Raw genomic sequence first — 20718 nt, forward strand, 5'->3', positions numbered from 1 at the left:
GGCTGCTTTGAGGATGGACCCAGAAGCACTTGGCAAAACACAAAAGGGCTTATGTGCCATAAACAATATTAGTAAATAACATTCCATTTGTTCTGCAAAGAACCTCCAAGCCATTAACTGAACAGCTGTATTTAGCTACAGATTTTGAAGGAAAGTTGAGTTAAGCCAGTGGATGTTTCTGGATAAAACCCCCTTAGGCAGCCCAGACTTACTCAAAGAAACTGTTAACTGCCTTGGGAGCCACATGAAAACAAACACTGTCTAATCAGAAACTATTGCAGTCAAATGTCAAGAATTCAGGTATGAAGTGACTTGCATGCCTTCCTGGTTCTTTTCTTCCCTCTCCCTTAACGCACCCTGCTCTGTCTCCACCTTCTTAGATCTTTTATGTCACTGTTTGCAGCCAGGATTTAAAGCACAAAGGACAAAATCAAGGGTAGCTCTTTGCTGTACATGGAAAGTTAATGATAGAGCAAACACAATTTCACGTTGCCCTCTGCCCACAGTGTTTTGCAGAATGACAATTCTGCACATGCCACTTACTCTCTGGTTTCCAGAGTAACAATGATTAAAATTGGACGGCGGTTCATCCCTCCAACACAACTGCTGTTACACATGAAATTGTACAGGACTGTCGTGAATTCAGTGCCAACCTGAACACAGGAGGAAAAAGAGTCTGGGTTAACAATGGTTTGAGCTGATGTTCTTCCTTCTCGGTTCTCTTCTCTAGTTAACCAACTCACTCTGATGAGGTGATACACTCTCTTCTAGCAAGACAAACTCTAAAACCCATTGTAGATTCCTCTTTGCCTTGCCTCTTGGGAAGCTTAAAGCTAATGTTTGCAACCCTGGACACTAAATTAGAAATTAGATTTAAATTAAATCTATTTTATTTTAAATACTTACATTAAATTAGAAAGGCAAAAAAGGCTTTAAAGCATAATACTTAAAAAAAAAAGATTTATTTATTTTAGAGGAAGAAAGAGAGAGCAGGGGGTGGGGCACAGGGAGAGGGAAAGAGAGAGAGAGAATCGGGCCCCCCGCTCAGCACAGAGCCTGATGCGGGGCTCCGTCTCACGACCCTGAGATCATGACCTGAGCAGAAATCAAGAGTCGGTCTCATAACCAACTGAGCCACCCAGGTGCCCCTAAATCATAAAACTTTTTGATCCTATTGATCTTACTCATTTGCAAGCTAATCCCTATCACCTAATTCAAATGGGGAGAAATGAAAATATTATCCAAAATAGCAGCAACACCCAGGGAAATTTCCCCTATGTGGATAAAATAGCTTAACACAGATTTAAATGTACACTTCCATAAAGAACACTCTGGAGCTGAAAAGGTCCTCAGGATTAAATAATCTATTCCAAAGTGGTCGTTCATGGGCGAGGCAACTGGAGCTTAGAGAGGGAGAGCCCCAGGCTAACAGTCCACATAGCAAGCCAGCAAACCACGAGACTCTGGTAACACTACTCCAGTGTTCTTAATACAGAACCAGTCTGCTTTCCTAATCTGCCACCTGTTTGTCTAAACCTGAGCTAAGAGATCCCCCTCAGAGTCTCCCATCTGTAGGCCACTGGGAATATACTGGCATCCGGTCCACATCCACTACCAGTTCAATTGCCAGTTAAATTCTCTAGATGAGTCAGGTATTTACCCAATTGCAAGTTCAATTATTATTGACCTTCAAGATGGGAACCTGGGTACATAGCAATGTTATTAAGTTAACTTAATACAAATGTAGGAGTTCTGAAGGGGATAGAGAAGCAGTGTGGTAAAGAGGGAGAGGAGAAAGACAAGAAGGGTTCTATTTGATGACAAACACCAAGGCAGAAAGAGATCCCCAAAACACCCTTTATCACCAAAATGAATGCTCTCCCAAGTCAACCCAGTACTTATCTTTTTACCTGGGGTGGCTCATAAGGTACCAACACACTCTGTCTTCCTGTGATGGGGTCTTCTACATACTGGGCATGGCTGTTCCCTTCTACTCGAATCAAATGACTAGGAGGGGCAATCTGTCCTGCAGAACAGAGAAAGACAAAATAGTTAGTTCTTTGCCTTGAAAGAAAGAAAGAAAGAAAGGGAGGGAGGGAAGGAGAAAGGAAGGAAAAGAAAAGAAAATGAAGCTGCATGGGCAAAATATTTGTGGCTAAAGAAATGGTTTGTTTTATAGAGGAAACATACATCCTTGAAGAAAGGAAGGGATCTCATTGCCAGATATCTAATAAATGAAGGTGTACCTTTATAACAATAGAAAGGGCTGGAATGCTCACCTATATTTAAGGGAACAGTCCTTTGTTTCTGGGGCTGAAGGTTAACAACTCAAGCTGTCAAGGAACTTTATGACTATGTCTCTGTTCTTATCCACAGAGGGGATTCTGCTAGCTCCCATGGGAAAGGGAAGGAAAAGGAACAAGTTCATAAAAAAACAAACAAAAAACCCCAAAAACTCAGCTTGAGAATAGATGCTTCCCCAACACTGATTAGCAAAAATACTAACAAGAGGTAATAGATGGCAAGGATATACCTTTTACTGCCTGTTCTTTTCCTGCCATAAAGTCTCCATCTTTACACCTTTACACCTTTTTTTTTTTTTTTTTTAAGATCTACACCCAATGTGGGGCTTAAACTCATGACCCTGAGATCAAGAGTCACACGCTGTACTGACTGAGCCAACCCAAAACCCCTGGATTTACACCTGCTTTGGTCATAAAGATGAGAAACTTACTGGTTTTCTGGTGCTGAAAGAGCCCCAGGTTGGAGGATCAGAAAAGGGAGGCATGCTTTTAAAAGAACATAGGCCAAATTTCACAAAATTGGGATACTTGACAGAGCTCCAAAAGAAAGCAGCTGATCTGAGAATTGGGAGTGGGAGCCATAAAGGTGTTCTTACTCTTTGGGTATATATTACCATTCTATAAAAATTGTTACTCTATAAAAGTCAAAAAATAAGTGTGAAAATGCTCTCTGAAGAATCATTTATTTGGCAAAAACTAAAAACAGGTGTTATGTCAAACAGTGAGAAAGCAAAACAAAACAAAATATAGTTATATCATCTTGATGGATCAAGGGCAGTTGTGGAAACCTGTAATGGAGCCTAGCTATAAGGAATCATCTTTAAGTCATACTGTTAAGTGAAAAACAAGATGGAAAGGTATTGAAAATGAGGCCATGTAGACAAGGACTGGAAATTAATGTGTAAAAAGTAGTTGTGTTAAGATGGGAGGATTTTAACTTTCTCTGTTGAAATTTCTATCCACTCTCTTTCTTCCTCCATTAATTTTTCTCTACCATCTATTCCAACATCACACTAGCTACCTACCAATATTTCTTTTTTAAAATATATTGTCTATATAAATTATCCTAACCTCCAAGCCTCCTGCACCCTCCTAATGAACACTTTTGTGTTCTCTTGTTCTTCCTTTCTACTTTCCGCTCCTCCTTACTTAGCCTCCCTTCATAGAACCTTAGAATATCCAGTGTAAGAGAACACTTGGAAACAGCGACCTCCTCTGTAAAGCTGTTGTTGGATCTGAGGCTCAGAACATGGGGCATGACTTATCCATGGACACAGAGCTTAAAGGAGGCCCCAAAATACCTGCTCCCTGACTCCCAGTCATGACTTTGCTGTCCCCCCTCCCAGCTTATGTCCTAGATCTTCTTTTTGCTCCTCTTGTCCATTATTTATTTTCATTCCTTTTTTCCCCGCACTTTACTCTTCCATTTTGTGTGTGTGTGTGTGTGTGTGTGTATGTGTTTCTTACCTTTTATGCTCCCTCCAGTTCTCAATTGGTATAGCCTTGACACCACTCTAGGAAAGGCACTAAAGCTGAAGGTTACCCTCACCTGGGCTGAATGGGTCAAATGTCAGATTGTCCCTCCTACACCCTCTCATTTAAAAAAAGAAAAAAAGAAAAAGGAAGGAAACAGTAGAAGTGAAGAGGCAAGTTAGAGGTCACCTAGTAATTACCAATATTAAATTACGAAGAGTCCGACTGTTATGGAGCCATAAATGCATTTATCATTATTCTCAATCTGTTAGACAAAAAAGGTAAACTGAGCTGTCCTCAGATTGCAGAGTTTGGAACCAGGTAGATGGACCCCAAAGAAAAATCTCCACAGGATCTCTATTTTTCAGGAGCTTAGCTGAACAGCCCCAGATCCCAATTCTTACCCTCATTGAATTCACGGCTCAGCTCGTGGTTGGGGCATCGTTTCACCACCTCGGTGACATGTTCAGCTTTCTTGTAGACAGGCATGGCACGGATGACAGCGCCCTGCGGAGGTGGGGTCATCACCTTGATCTGGATGGGACATGTCTTTGCAATTTGGCAGTACAGTTTCTTCAGTTCAGTGGAATACTGCTTAGAGATGGGCCGATGGTGGCAGGAAGAAAGAACCAACAGGAGATATTGTTACATTCCAAATCAGAACAGGTCCACTTTCTATAGATGCACATTTATGACTGGCTACTACATACCCAACAATGACAGCTAGCAATCTTTTCAGAAGGACTTATAGTCACTAATCAAATTAATCATTTTTTCCAACTTTAAATAAAATCCTGTAAACAAAAGAGTTCACATTTATCAAAACACATTGATGTCATTATTTTCTGGTATCTTCTCATTAGGATGAAGAAATTGAGTTTCAGAGGGGTTAAAATAATTCATACCACAAACAGCTTTACAGAATGCCAGAAACTAAGTGGAAAAAAACAATGTTTTCATATATTGAGTGATATTAAACAGATGATAATTTATCCTGCCCTTATAATACTCTAGAGAGACTCAGAGGAAATAGGATTTATGGGGGACAAATTAGGATGGAATATATAGCAGAGAGTAAAGAGATTTTACCCAAGGCCCAACCAACTAGAAAACTGCAAAGCAAACGTTTTCCCAAACGGTTGCACTTATATTCTCATGCCATAGCCTAAGACAATGTGAAAGTTGATAGGGACCATTTGGTCCTGTACTCTCATGAACAGGACTGGCCTGTTGCAATGGCACAAATCATGATGGCAAAAGCCATCAAGATACAGATCTCTTCACTCATAAGTGACTGAAACTTGTATTCCCCACACTTCCTTCTGAGGGAGGAGAAATTCAGTGATTCGTCGGTTGGTTGGTTGGTTGGTTGGTTGTAGAACTGACAAAATAGGGGGAGAAAGCATGAGACCTAGAACCAAATAGAAGAAAAAAGTCCTATCCTGCGTTTCTTCCCCTCCCCATCTCTGAACCAATGTAGAAAGTCTCCATTCTAATCCTTACATTCTATTAAACCTTAGCATCCCTGTTCTCCGGGCCAAGGCCCCTTCACTGCCCTCCTCCGCAGTTTGCTGCGGCAGTGAGACCACCAGGCACCAGCACAGCCAGCCAAGAGTGGGGCACCTGGTAACACCTACCCAAACAAAGGTAAACACACACACACACACACACACACACACACACACACACACACACACACACACACGTTGCAATCCTAGATTGGCAGCAACGGTCTTCCAGGGGAAAAACACTGGGGACCAGGAGCCAGAGTGGCAAAAAGATGTATTATTGATACGTTTCAACCTAACTCCGACTAAAGGCGAATGTCTGACTAAAAAATGCATTTAAAAATAACTGCTTTATTTCATCCTCTTGAAATATTTAATCTTTCTTTTTATCCCAAGCGCTTTAGTATATGAAATTTTCAGTTAAAAATTTCCTAATGTGAGAAGTGTGTTGCATAATCAGCTCTCCATGACCACAGGTCAAGGATTAGACACAGCAAACGGGTTTTATATCGCTTGAGGAAATAGGGAGCATGCCAAGAATTGACCACAAAAATAAAATTCTACTCGGGAAACACTGAATGAAAAGTAGAAGAGTATTTTTGTGCTAGTGTTTTTAACCAATGACTTTACAAACAAAGACACTGCCTTAGGGTATGTTAAGAACTCACTTTTACTGAGAATGCTCAGAAAGTAAGCATAGCCATTTGTGTTTTAGTTAGGAGATATATAACCTACGCGTGAGTTTCATAAGATTCACCTCAGGAAAAATGACTGAAAAATAAGTTTGTCACCTGAAGGCAAATAAGACACCTACCCAAGTATGTAAAGATTGCAAAAAAAAAAAAAAAAAAAAAAAGGAAGGATAAGTGTTCAGAGTAGGACAGTTCAAAGAAAACACATTTCAATAATTGATATACTATCAATCAAACTTGACAGACTAAAATGTAAAAGTACTAAACAAATGTAGTCTTCATCAGCTGTTACCCTCACTCGTTCTCAGGGATGGGAGAGGGGAATCTCATTTCTGAGTCTGAATAATGATAAATAATAATGGCTTTACCTTTTCCTGAGTTCTGCTGTCAGAAATGGAATCCTCACACAACCCCATGGGGAGAGTATTCCAGGGATACAGTCTCTTATCTGAAACCCCTGGGGCCAGATATTTTAGAATCCAGAATTGTTTTGATTTTAGAAAGGGAGCAGAGTTCATATAGCATATATTATAAACACCTCCAGCAGGATTTAGGTCAGCACCCCAGAATCAAATGTTAACGTTTCTTCAGAATTCATGACTATTCCCACCAACTGGGATATGACTATAGAGCTTTAAAGTTCAGGCCAGATTTCACCACCAAATGAGTCTGTCACAAACTTCATGAAGTTAAAACCAAACCAAAGCAACTTTTGGTTTTCAGAGCTCTTTGGATCTCAGAATTGCAGATAACAGATAATGAATCAGCATTATTATCCCCATTTTATAGATAAGAAAGTGGAGGCATACAGAGGACTTGCCTGAGGTCACAGAGAAGAGCTGGTTAGCAACCAGTATAGGAGAGTCCTGATCCCAGCCCTGTAACAACACTCCCTTGTCTCGATTTCTCTTGGCTCGGCAGTGCAAATTTGTGCACTTTTACCTTTCTCTAATCCCCAACAGCATGGCTACACTCTGAAGCAACTTCAAAGGTATACAATCCTCTCTAACATTAAAACAAGCTCAGAAGTCGTTGACTCACCATCAACAATTCCTCTTTATTTATTTCTCAGTGTAATAATTGCTCATTTAATTACAGAGAGCTGCAGCAAATGATAGAACTGAAAAAATACTGGACTAGGAGGAAGCTGACCTTGGAGTCCAGTACCAATGGTCTGTCAGTACTCTTGATTACAGCTTAGGGCAAGTCATGAGGGAGGCCCTGATGTTTCCCATGGTTTGTTAAGGCCCTTTGTGGTCTGACCCCATCTATCTCTCCTTCCCTCCCCTCACCCCCCAAACACACTCACTTCCCACTGCATGTTCTCTCCATGCAAACCTCTTAACGCCTCCAACACACCATACATGCATCACCCACAAATCAATCGTACCATTCCCTGTCTGGAATGACTCACGTTGTTCCTCTGTTCTCCACACCAAGCTCGGACAATTTAGATATCCCCCCTTGGCTCGGACTGCATCTAGTACTGCAGACCACATATTCCAATTTTAAGGATGAAAGTTTCATATTGACTGAATCTAAATATCTGACCAGGGCCAAGATCCATTTTGATCATTGCTTCCAGTGAAACTAGCAGGCCTGCTGCTCAGTAACTAGAGGGGCTGAAGCAGCCTGGCGTGCTCGGTTCTTTACAAAGCCAAGCTTCTGCTACTTTATTTCCCTCACTGGTCGCAAATTCAATCTGTGCTGATGTGTAATATTTTTCCAGCACTAAATTCGGGCTCCCTGGCCTATGGTGTATTCATAATTCTTCCGACTTCCCCACTTCCCTCATCCTCTACCAAATGGCCACTATCTCCACCAATTTTCCAGTCTTCTGCAGGATCACAAGAGAATGGCAATCTGATTTATGCCAAGATTTTAGAATACACTGGTAATTCAAGTTGGCACAGGGTGAAAAGCGGAACACATCTGGCTGCTTTTAATGTCTCTTTCTCTTTGGGACTTCTAAAATCCTACCTCTAAACTGCTCCCAACATTGACTTGAGATTCTTTAATTCTAAGGTCTAATTTCTTGGGGGTATGTATTCTTCTTTGTTTTGTTTTAATCAGCTTTGAGGTATAATTTACTATAAATTATACCAATTTTTAAGTATATCAGTTAATGACTTTTAACAAACATACACAGTTATATAACCACCTCCCCTAGCCCAGTTGTCAAAATTATCTTTTGCCCCTTTTATAGCTAACCCTCTTCCTGACTCCTTCCCTAGGCAACCATTTACCTGCTTTCGCTCACTGCTTTTATAGAAATGGAACAATACAGTATATAATCTTATGTGCCTGGCTTCTTTCATTTCGCATAATGCTTTTGAGGCTCATCCATGTTTTGGCATGTATCGGTATTCCATTTTATTATTTAGTGGAATTCCATTATTTATCTACACATCAATTATTTCCAGTCTGTATTTACTATGAATAAAACTCTTGCAAACATTCATATATAAATCTTAGTGAGGACACATGTTTTTATTTTTCCAGATAGGGACCTCGAAGTATGATTGCTCAGTAAGTGTATGCTTAACTTTATAAGCAACTGCCAAGCTGTTCTACAAAGAGGATGTGCCACTTTACATTGCCACCAGCAATGTATGAGGGTTCACATCCTTGTTAGCACTTGCTATTGTCAGTTTTAATGCCATTCTAGCAGGCATGTAATGGTTCTCACTGTGGTTTAAATTAGCATTTCCCTGATGATTTATGATGTGGAGTATCTTTTCATATACTTATCTCATATCCATCAATTAGATTTTTATATAATTATATTTTACTTAATAAAAATTAAAAATATAAATGTATTTATTTTATACAAAGAAGTTAAAATATATAATTAAAAATATATATATTTATATTTATTTTAGATTTTTTCATATACTTACTATTCTTTTTGGAAGGGTTTGTTCAAATCTTTCAAACTTTTTAAATTTTAATTTTTTTAATTGGGTTGCTTGTGTTCTTAATTTGAGTTGAAAGAGTTCTTTATATATTCTAGATAAAAGTCCTTTATCAGATACACATTTTTAAAATATACTTTCTCCCAGTCCGTAGCTTGTCTTTTTTACCCATTTTGTGTGCTTTTCCAAAAGTTAATTTTGAGGAATTATCAATATTTTGCCAGTAAGGCTTATGCTTGTTGTGTCCTAAGAAATCTTGGTCTAACCCAATGTCAGAAGGATTTTGTTTATTTGTGTGTAGAAGATTTATAGTCTTAGCTCTTGCATTTAGTCTTATACCTATTGTTCAGTCAATTCCCCTCTTCCTCGTTCTCCTCTTCTTTCTAACAGCTATCCAATTTTTCCAGCAACACTTATTGAAAAGTTTATCTCAATCATTTCCCTCTGTTCAATTGCCTTAGAATTTTTTTTTTTTTAATTAATTGACCACATGTGTTCGCATCTTTATCTGGACACTGCCCTTTTCTATTGACCTATATGTCTATTCATACATCAGTGTCACACTGTTTGGATTATTCTAACTTTATGGGAAGTCTCAAAATCAGGGAATCTACACCCTTCAATTTTGTTCTCTTTCAAAATTGTTATGGCTATTTTAGATCCTCTGAAATTCCATTTAAAATTTACAAGCAACTTGTCGATTACCACAAAAATGCCTGGTAGAATTTTGGATGAAATTGTTTTGAATATATAGGTCATCTTGAAAAGAACTGATATACTAGCAATATTATGTATTTTAATCCATGAACATGGTATATATCTCCAATTAGGAACTTTTGATTTCTCTCAGGAACGTCTCATAGTTTTTAGTATGCAAATCTTGCACATATTTTGTTAGACAGCTCCTTCAGCATTTTCAAAAATTGTTTAAATGGTACTTTAAAATTTTTAATTTCTAATTTTATGTTTCTAGTATATAAAAACATATTTGATCTTTGTATATTGACTATGCATCCTGTCACCTTGCTAAACTTAATAGTCTAGTAGTTTTTTGTAGCTATCTTATGATTTCCTACATAGATGATTATGTTAACTGTGAGTAAAGACAGTTTTATTCCTTCCTTTCCAATATGCATGACTTTTAATTTTTATTCTTGCCTAACTGCAAAAATTGAACTACAGTTCAATTTGCCATTGCTTTATTTTTATTTTTTAAATTGATATCCTAGATCATTGATTTTAGACTTTTATGTTTCTCTAATATAAGCATTCTACATTCTATATTCTACAAAGGCTCCTCCAAAGCACCCTTTAGCTATATCTATTACATTTTAATATATTCTTAATACGGAGGAACATCTGAAGCATTTCTTTTGGAGGTCTGATTAGTCTTCATATCCAATATAATAAGGGACCAACACTTACATTCCTGAAAAAAATAATTCTTTCTCTAAGACTTACGCTTATTTAATGGGTTCTGTTTCTGGCTTTAACTTATTTCCCCTTTGCACCATTTTCTTATCATTCTAAATGTTTTGTTTTTTTTTTTATTATTGCTGTTCTAAGGTTATTTTTATCTCTAGCTAGGTTTTTTCTACTTACAGGTATCACAGGAAGAAGCCAGTTGATTCTATATCTGAAAAGAGAATCTCCTATATCTAAGAACTTCTTTGGTGATGCAAGTCCATTGCATTGAATTTCCAGTAGTTCTCTGGGTGGACATTATACAATCCAACCTTTATGTTTGAAGATATAACGTATCTCTCCCTATAGTGCTGTCACTATTAGAAGCAGTTATGAAGGATTAAAAACTTATAAACTTCTTCTCAACTTCTTTTTCCATAAAGTTGTCTGTTTTTTCATAATTATAAAGACATGTGCACACAGAAATTCTGGAAAAAAAAAGGAAATATATGACATATTTCCCCTACCCAGAGATATACACCATTAACATTTTAGACATTTTCCCATGCATACAAACACATACATATACACAAACACTCTCTGACAAACACACACACACCCTTATACAAACTGGAACATAACAAACATTTTGGTATCTTTTTTATTTAATGTATCATGAATGTGTTCTAATTTAAAAATATAATTTTAAGTGGTTGCAATTATAGTATTAAAGAGACGTACAATGATTTACTTAATCATGCTTTCTTATAGAATATGAATTTTACTCTAATTTTAAAATATTAAAAATAACACTGCTGAGCATATTTTAATTCACAAATGCTTAGGATGTACATTAGTTTTAGTTGGATCCCTTGAAACTGGATAATTGAGTCAATGCATATTTTAATGTTACAGAGAAGTCCAAGGTCAATTTGAATTTTCTTCCCTTAAACTAGATAAGGTGCTTATTTCTCCCTAGATCCTTGAAGGATTTTGTTTCCTTCTTTATTTTGTTTTAAAAAAAAAGTGAGAATGTTTCTAATTTTTTTTCTTGAAATTATTTGGGAATTGGTGAGCTCTTTCAACTTACATGCTTGAACGTAACTCAATGTAATTTTTCTTTTCTTGTTTTATTATATTTTTGTTTCTTCTACTCTTATTAATTTTAAGAAACATCGAAGTCTTACTTTGGATCTGCATTCTATATCATAGATCTTATATACTCAAACACTAACTGTTAGCATTTATTCCTTTTGTCTGCCTTCTGGGAAACTTGTCAAGGTCATTTTCCATATCATATGTAGGGTTTTCTAGAGTTAGCTCTGGTCTGTTCTACTACAAATAATTGTAATTCTTCTATTGCATTTCAAACGCTCCTTATCTACCTTATCTCCCTTTTTACCTTATCCAGTCATCTTTTCATCAGAGTCTGCTGTTCTAGGTATATTATTTTCTTCTCCTAACTTTATAGTGCTTATGTTTTATTGCTTTGTACTGAAGCAATCTTTTAAACTTTTTTTTTTTTTTTTCCTGGTTGCTAGGATGCTTTTGCTTCCTTTGATTCATTAAAATGATGTTCCCTTATACTTAGTTCTTTTACTTTCTTCTTCTTCTTCTTCTTTTTGGTTGTCATTGTTTTTTGACATAGGTCTCTAATTGCTTTTGTAGTTTTCTGTGAACATAAGGTATAGCTAGAGCTAGTATTTGCATTCCTCATGTCTCTTTGACAACTTTCAATTTGGTTCCATGAATATTTTAAAAAATAAAAATTGCTACAGGGTGCTACCGATAGCATGAATGTCCAATTTAGTTACGCATTTTTCTGTAATTCATAATATTTTGGTGGTAAATTAAGATTCTACGTTAGAATCTGCTAATCAGCTGCCACTGTAAACTAGGCATGAGATCTATTTATTTCCCCACTTGCACATCATCCAATAATTATCAAACAAACACTTACTAAGCACATACTACACAATGTCAGGTACGAGGAACAGAGAGAAATAAGACTAAAAACCCTGGAATGCAGGAACTTATGTATCCTTACTCTGGGACAGTCTTTGAAACAAAATAAATTGAAAGAAAAGCGTACTCAGCCTTACCTTCAAGTTGCTCACAGTTTAGAGCCAGAACAAAACACAAACAACACAAATACATTGTGTATAGCACAGGTATGTATAACATATTATGGAATTACAGAGGAGAGAGCAATAAACTACTTGTTAATAAATTTCCCATTTATTGAACAAGTACTATATTCAAGGTTCTGTTTTAGGTCTGGAAATTCAGCAATAAACAAAAGCAAAGTCCATGCTCTAAAGGTGTTAATATTCTAGAATAAACAAATAAATACTATGTCAGATGGTGATAAGTGCTATAAAGAAAATGAAGTCAGGGTAGGGGAGTATGGTGTGAGGGGGTATTATTTTATCAAGGGTTATCAGGGAAGGATTTTTTTTTTTAAAGATTTTATTTATTTATTTGAGAGAGAGAGAGCATGAGAGAGGGGAGGTCAGAGGGAGAAGCAGATACCTTGCTGAGCAGGGAGCCCAATGCGGGACTCCATCCCAGGACCCCAGGATCATGACCTGAGCCGAAGGCAGTCGCTTAACCAACTGAGCCACCCAGGCACCCATCAAGGGTTATCAGGGAAGGATTTTTTGATAAATTGATATTTAAAGAAAGATGTGAAGGAAGCACAGGAGTAAGCCATGCATACACCTAGGAAAATAATATTTCAATTACTGGAGACAGCAAGTGCTAAGGTCCTGGGATAAGTATGTCTGTCAAGGAGACCAGTGAACGAAGGCTAGTGGTAAGGGATAAGTGGTAAGGGATAAGATCTGAAGCAGACCACATATGGGGCCCAAATCATATAAGGCTTTACAGGCCAGGGAAAGACTGCAGCTTTCCTTGGTGTGAGCTAAGAAGCCATTGGAGAGGTCTGAGAAGGGAACATGATTTGATTTTCACTTTAATAATATTTTGGCTATTATGTGAAAAACAGACTTTATAGATCAAAGATGGAAATAGGAAGCTACTGCAAGTGATCCCAGTAAAAAATAAGAGTGGCTTAGACCAGCAGTAGAGTTGGCAAGAAGCAGTTGGTTTCTGGATATATTTTAACCAGATATGCTGATGGATTGGTTGGAGATGAGAGAGAAAGAGAAAAGCAAATGGATCCCACTGGAGAAGAAAGGTTTCATAGCAGTAGTGATATTTAAACTAGGCCTTCAAGGCAAGTTATTCACCAGCTAGATGGTGTACCCAAGAATACGAGGATGGGAGAGCTTTCCACAGAGAGGGCTTTCTACAGATAGAGAACATCATGAATATAAGCAGATAGACTTTAATTATGGCTAAAATATAGGTGGGGGCAGGTTGGGAGGAGGAGGGACAGGAGGGGGAGAGGCAGAGCAGAAAGCAATAAGGCTAAGCTAGGAAGGCAGCTACCAGATTCTGAGGAGCCTTGGATGTCACAAGAAACAGCTGGACTCTACCAACAGGCAAAGAAGAATCATTAAGGATTACAAAGCAGGGGAAAGACCTAACCAGTTCTACGTATTAAGTAAAGCAAAGCTGGTAGGAGCAAGACTGGAACAGAGTGAGAGAAAGGAGACCCATCCAGAGGTATTCAGGCAAGAAATGAGGAGGGCCCAAACTAAGGCAATACTAATGACTGAAAGGTGAAAGATGGGGGAAATTTTGGGGACTTACTAGAACTCAGTGCTCTAGTTTTCATCATGAATGCACCAAAACAGACTGAGAACTGTTCTTCATTGGAACAAAAGATGCTTGCAAAAATAATACCAGTTATTTGCTTATCCCTTTTCTAAAATCAAAGCATGAATGAGAGAGTTAGTTTAGGACTCCCTAAAGAATCAGTAGTAAAATGAGACCTGGCTTAGTCAGTGAACTCTTCAACAAATAGAGAAAAGAAAAGAAAATTAGTTTTAATTCTGGACAAAGAAAATAAAATAACATGAGGCAACACTGGGATTAATAAGCCAACTTTGTTATGAAAGAGGAAAGGGGTTAGTTCTCAAAGCCGAGAGCATTAGAGAAGGACCCTTACCCAACACCATCAATTGTAAGCAACAGTTACTGAGCTAGGGGTGAAGAGACAAGATTTAAATTCTCATTCCCTGGGTCTCTAATGTAGTCACCTCACTTCTCACCAACATAAAATAGAAAAAAAATATGGAACATACAGTATGCATCTTTTAGAGTGGAGAAGAAAAATCATGAATGGATATGGGAAGCCTTAGTCAACTGCAAAGACCAACATAAACTCATGTATTATGATTATTACTGAAGCCTCATATTTCTAAGATCTTCCACATAAAGCATTTAATTAAGTAATTTGGGGAGCATTGTGAAAACAGTATCTCAACCTGGTCAGGAAGTAGTTGTTGTCAGATAATAAAAATCTCCTGAAGTTTAAATATTAACCATTTACAATGAATCACACAGTTCATATTTATCTGCTAGTAACCACTAAGTTCTAAATAATGTCAAGTTACTAGATTCATTTGTTTAAGAAAATGAATGGATTTGGCTTATCTGCTTCCATATATTTTTTAAATACACATGCATAGATTCATAAGTAAATATAATACAATTTTATGTGTCCTTAAAATTTACTTAAGCTACACTGCTCAAAATTTAATCTCAGCAATCTATTTTCATTTCCCATATTTTCAACATATATCCATGTTCTTACATTTTAATAGTTGGGAGGAGAGAGGGTAATGAGACAGACGGGAGGGAGACCTTTTGCTTTATGTCACATTTTTTTTTTTTTTTAAATTTATTTATTTGACAGAGAGAGAGATAGTGAGAGAGGGAACACAAGCCGGGGGAGTGGGAGAGGGAGAAGCAGGCTTCCTGTGGAGCAGGGAGCCCGATGCGGGCCTCGATCCCAGGACCCCGGGATCATGACCTGAGCCGAAGGCAGACGCTTAATGACTGAGCCACCCAGGCGCCCTGTCACATTTTATTTAAAAAAAAAAAATTTGAAGGGTGCCTGGGCAGCTCAGTAGGTTAAGCATCCAACTCTTGGGTTCAGCCCACGTCATGATCTCAGGGTCATGAGATGGAGTCCTGTATCAGGCTCCACGCTCAGCGGGGAGTCTGCTTGAGATTCTCTCTTTCTTTCCCTCTCTGCTCCTTCCTGGACCCCTCACCCTCTCTCTCTTTCTCAAATAAATAAATCTTAAATAAATATATACATTAAAAAATTAAAAATATATTTGAAGCAATATGAAGTTTTTTAGCATTTTGGTAGATAACTCAGGTATCTAAATTTATTTGGTGTTTTTGTAGGCTTGAAATATTTCCCAGTTAAAAACTTTAAGCAATGAATATGGGCAGCACCTGTAAAACTGTTGCATACTTACAATTTTAGAAGACAGAGAATATAGAAATAAGATGTTAGAATTCAGAAGGAACATTATAGCAGGTCTTGTCCAAACCTTTTTCTCCCCACAATTTTCAGATATAAAACTTAATGAAGTTGGTTCATTAATTCAACAAATATTTATTGAACACCCACTTCATGCAGGCTCTGTTCTGAGTTCCAGGGAACTAGCAGTATCCCTTAGGCTAAGGGAGTTGGCTTAAAGGGAGCACGGACACTAAATAAATTATTTCTAAAAGTGTAATATATGTTCTGAAGAAAAAGCAGAGGGACACAAGGCAAAAAGTGAAGCTCTATTTAGTTAGTGAAGCTGTACTAGTTCTTTGGATCATCCCCGAAGAAATGATTTCTAAAGGTTGCACAACTAAATCTAGGCAATGTGGGGATGAACTCAGACTTCCTTACTTCTGGAAAGCTAATACTTTTACAATGATATCATACTCCAATGACTGAGTTTCCATACAAAACCAAACTGACATTGTAAGCCAAGGACTTGGTTCTCAGTTTCTATTATGTAATCACTTGTTTCAAGGCAGTTTTAGTTTAAGATATGGTGGCTAAGCTTTTCTTACAAAGTTAGATCAGGAAGAGCTGAGAGATCATTTGGTTCAGCCCCTCCAGCTACAGAGAAAGGATCAAAGCTCTAGAGAAGAAAGAGACTTGCTCAAACATACTCAACAAAAAGGACCATCTTGACACACAGGCCAATTTCTCTCCCATGCACCATGCAGTCTTAACACTCCTACTATGGGGCCCAGATGGAACTGGTGTATTTCGTACCAGAGTGGATTTACAGAAATGTGCAATAGGATTAGGAAAACAAGTACAAGGCTCAGAGCTCAACTAAAAAATAAAATACAATCACCACTTTCCTACAAGATTACAAGGATATTCCATACTGCTCTTTGCCTCAATATGCCATGCTTTTTAGTTTAGTAAATAAGTTTGTCTAGGAATTGAGATTTTCTTCCCTAAATGGTAAGTATATTTTCAGAATGGGATCTTGAACAAAAAAATATAATGAAATGCCCACCAACTGTTTTAAAAACCAATTTTACCCCATCGGGTCATGGGGTAGAATTGGTTCTAGGTAAGACAGCACATGAACTTGTGGCTCTTAAACTTATGTAAATCTTAATGTAAAATTAGAAAACGAAATACTGTGATAGTGAAAAAGGAAAAAAAAAAAAGGAAAAGAAAAGAACGCATATGTAAAAGAATTTACTTCCAAAGATAAAGTAATTGATCTCTCATAAAAAAAGTCATGGACTTTGGACACTCAGTCTCTGAGGACTTTCAGGCAACTCATGTGATCTCCCCAAACACTGAGCTAATAATCACCCATGGAGGGAAAACAAGGGAACTCTGTTAGATGATCTATGTTTCTTCTATTTTGAATATTTTATGATCCGGTGCAAATCTGTTAGAGAATCCAGTTACCAGGTTCATACTGGCAAGGTAACTCTTTAAAAAGAATCTGGAAAACAGAGTGTTAATAATCTTTCTGATCAGAAATATATAAAAAGAGTAGCAATTGATGTCTATACTGATGTACTGTATGCACATTCAATAGTGTGTTTATCCCTAGGAATTACTAGCCTATGAGTTAAAACAAAAAGCCACACATCTTGTTGGGCTTCAACCAAATTTCCTCTTCTACAGTCCTGAGCATCTGTACGAACAAAGTATTTCTACAGTGTCATGGAACAGAGGATCCTCAAAACTAACAAATGAAGTAACCTCTTTCTTGCTATACAATATCCCCGACAAAATGGAAAAGCAAGCTTTGCCTAAGTTTTGTTTTGTTTTGGGAAGGAGGGGAGGAGGTTTGGCATATTGAGGAGTGAACTGCACAAAGCCAAATATCATGTTCAAATAAAATAACTCCAGGGGATTTTGGAAAACAAGAGTAAATTCAGCTCCTTTACTAATAATATGTTGCAAAGAGAAGTGGGGAGAAAAGCATTCCAGTAACTGCGACCCCACCATCACCACCTGCCTCAGTAGACATACTATATTACATGCTCTTGGCGGCCAGACTAGTAATTCAGTATCACAATGCATAGAGATGCCAGCTAATATCAGCACACACCTGCATAATTTTTCAACAGCTCCCTTTCCTAAAGGTGCAACAAAGACCCTCCCTCTCCACTCCATCAAGAAGAAAAACAAAACACTTTAGTCTCTCAACTTCTCCCAGAAGAAATGCCATACCCTATGCAAATCCCAAATTGCAAGGCTAACTTTACCTACAGATCTCCAAGAATATGGAAGGAATAAACTTCCATGGAATAAATAGATCAATAATTACAAAACCCACCTCACTACTCAATCCATCCTCAAGGGAAGCAGCAGTAGGATGTATAGGATAGTGTCAAAGCCATTCGGATACCACAGTGGCAGCCTGCAGATAAATCTGCATCTGGCATGCCATCATGCTAAAAGAAAAGGTCTTAATGTTTTGTTCTAATTCAATACTATGTACCTATGTATTATGACCTATTGGTCATTAGCCCACAGAATAAACCTTAGCATGGCCCATTAACACTCAGGGCCAAATTACCTACTGCGAGGATGGCTGGGTCTTAAAAAGGGAGGAAAACCTAAGCCAAGGCTTAAATACACCAACAACTTTTCTGGCCTTCTGCATGGATGTGGGTTGATGAAAGTAAGATAAAAGAAAAAATAACGAGATTTACAAATAATCTAAAAGACAACCACCATTCACTAACAGGAAATGCTAGATGTGCTTCTAGCTTATGGTTCTAATTTGCGGAGAGTTCAAAGAATACAAGAGGTGAAAGGTGGGGTCTTTCCTACTTCAAATAACCTAAAATAATGGACAAGAAAAAAAAGGGCAAGCCCCAAAGCTGTCACGACTCCATTCATCCAAATATAGCAATTATCAAGTGCAAAGTCAATCAGAATTTAGTCAGAGTTATCCTAAAGCATTCAGTGATTTCAATTTTTTTTTTTCTTTTCTAAACTGTATTCTTGGGAATTGCCAAATTAAAAAGCCCCTTTTATGAGGATAAGAGGATGATAAAAGCAAAAATTGAAATTGGAAGAAAAGAAAATCATATAAAACAGATGGGGTACTCAAAGAGGACAAAATAAAACTCTGGCAACTGACTTGGCAGAGGGAAAGATTAATAAGGGGCAGAAATGAGATGCTTAAAAATAAAAATATTAGGGTCAAAACATAATTTTTGATCAAGAGGCTTCGAAAAATTCACTATAACTATCTAACTCACTACAATGCAAAAACAGTCTTAGCTAGAAAGAGCCAGCCAGATACAGCTTTGGTATGATCTCCTTGAAATAGATTGAATAACCTTTTCACATATAATTGTATGGGCTAATTATATACCATATTCTGGATCTGTCCTCTATAAATAAACTCACTTGAGAAATACTATAGATCTCATTTTTAGGAAGAGAGGGTTTTTTTTTTCATTTGTAATAATTAAAAAGTGATCACTTTAAAGGTTTTAGTTAAATAAATATATGCTAAACAAATATCAGGTTAATGTTCTGTCATGGCTATGATGGATGATGTATCAAACTACCAAAAACAAAAACAGAAAGTGAATGCATATCTATGGTATAGGGGAGGGTTGGGGTGTTCTCTTGAGAAGTCAACTTTAAAAGGCTAGGTGAGGGGTTCCTGGGTGGCTCAGTCGGTTAAGCATCTGCCTTCGGCTCAGGTCATGATCCCAGGGTTCTGGGATCGAGTCCCGCATCAGGCTCCTTGCTCAGCGCGGAGCCTGCTTCCCCCTCTCCCTCTGCCTGCTGCCCCCCCGCTTGTGTGTTCTCTCACTATCAAATAGATAAATAATTTTAAAAAAAAAGAAAAAGAAAAAGGTTAGGTGAAAAATCAGAATATTGTTCAAGAACCAATTGGTTATCCTTCCCGTGACTACACCAGAGTTTTATCACCCCATTTTTAAGCTGCACGTGCATAATGGGGCAGTAAATATTGCCCAAAGAATCGTCAACAGGGAGGCAGGAGGACAGGATTCTATTGCCCACTGACTTCCTGCATCAGCTTCGGCAAATCACTTGCCCTTGTGGGCTCCAACTTCTTCATTCACAACTAAGGCATTCCACTTAGGAGTGCATCTACTTCAAAGGAAGGGGAAATCTGCAAAGTAAGCTTGCAAACAGATCCTTGGCCACCATATCCTACTGAATCTATCATCATGATTGGGCAGGAAGAGATCCCAAAATTGGCCCCATAGTCCTCTGGCAAGGTATTCAACTTCTCCTCTCTGTCTCCCCTTCCTGCCACAGTCGTCTCGCTGCCAGACATGTATGAATTGTGTGCTTAATAGTTAAAAAAAAAAAAAAAATCCTTCCTCCAAGCACTTTTCCTGATGGCCCCAGCCAAAGGGCCGCCTGTTGCCACCTGTCAGTTGTGGGGATTAATTACCTGAGCCCAGGCTGGGAGCGGCACATTCTTCCCAGGGCCGCGCCCACAGATGTTGACATCAAGCAGGTGGGTTGTCTGTTACCTGCTTACCGTGAAGACCAGCCGGCAGCCCACCGGGGCCTGGCAGGTGGAGGGGGATGGGACATTCAGTCCACACCATAAAGCAACAAAACCGTGGTAGGGAGGGATGTGCCCTGCAGCCTCTCTTTGGGAAGCCACAGGCAGCTCTGCGGCTAGCCCTGGGCACTGGCCTGGCTGGGGAGGCAGCTGCAGCCTCCCTTTCTGGAGGGCAGCATGTTGGCACAGACCTTGGGAAGGGGTGGGAGTGGAGCCCGCCAACCTGGTTCTAGTTGCCTGAGGATATGAATTTGGAAAGCCAGTTTAAAAAGATTTGACAGACCTGATCGGTAATTTTGCAACAGTATCTCCCCAGGAGGGTAAAATGACCTTTCATTTAGTGTCTCCTGTCAGGGCCACCCCTGCCAACCCTGCCTGACCAGTAATACCATTTTGCAGTTACCTTCACAAGGCAGACACCGGAAGGCATTTGTCAGAGTGACTGGTATACAGCA

The 20718-nt window shown here is 38.3% G+C and overlaps 1 protein-coding gene across 5 annotated transcripts in view; it reads right to left on the bottom strand.

Annotated features, from left to right (window-relative positions):
* TP63 (tumor protein p63) overlaps positions 1–20718 on the bottom strand; it is a 232791-nt gene that overhangs the window by 28999 nt on the left and 183074 nt on the right. For all 5 annotated transcript variants that reach the window (XM_036064645.2, XM_036064636.2, XM_078068034.1 and 2 more), the window contains 3 exons: positions 4181–4367; positions 1911–2026; positions 544–653 (listed from right to left, as the gene is read on the bottom strand). In XM_036064645.2, the coding sequence (XP_035920538.2) occupies positions 544–653; positions 1911–2026; positions 4181–4367 (413 nt within the window). The remainder of the gene's footprint in view (positions 1–543; positions 654–1910; positions 2027–4180; positions 4368–20718) is intronic.

This window comes from Halichoerus grypus, chromosome 1 (genome assembly GCF_964656455.1).
Source record: "Halichoerus grypus chromosome 1, mHalGry1.hap1.1, whole genome shotgun sequence".
Lineage (NCBI taxonomy): Eukaryota > Metazoa > Chordata > Mammalia > Carnivora > Phocidae > Halichoerus > Halichoerus grypus.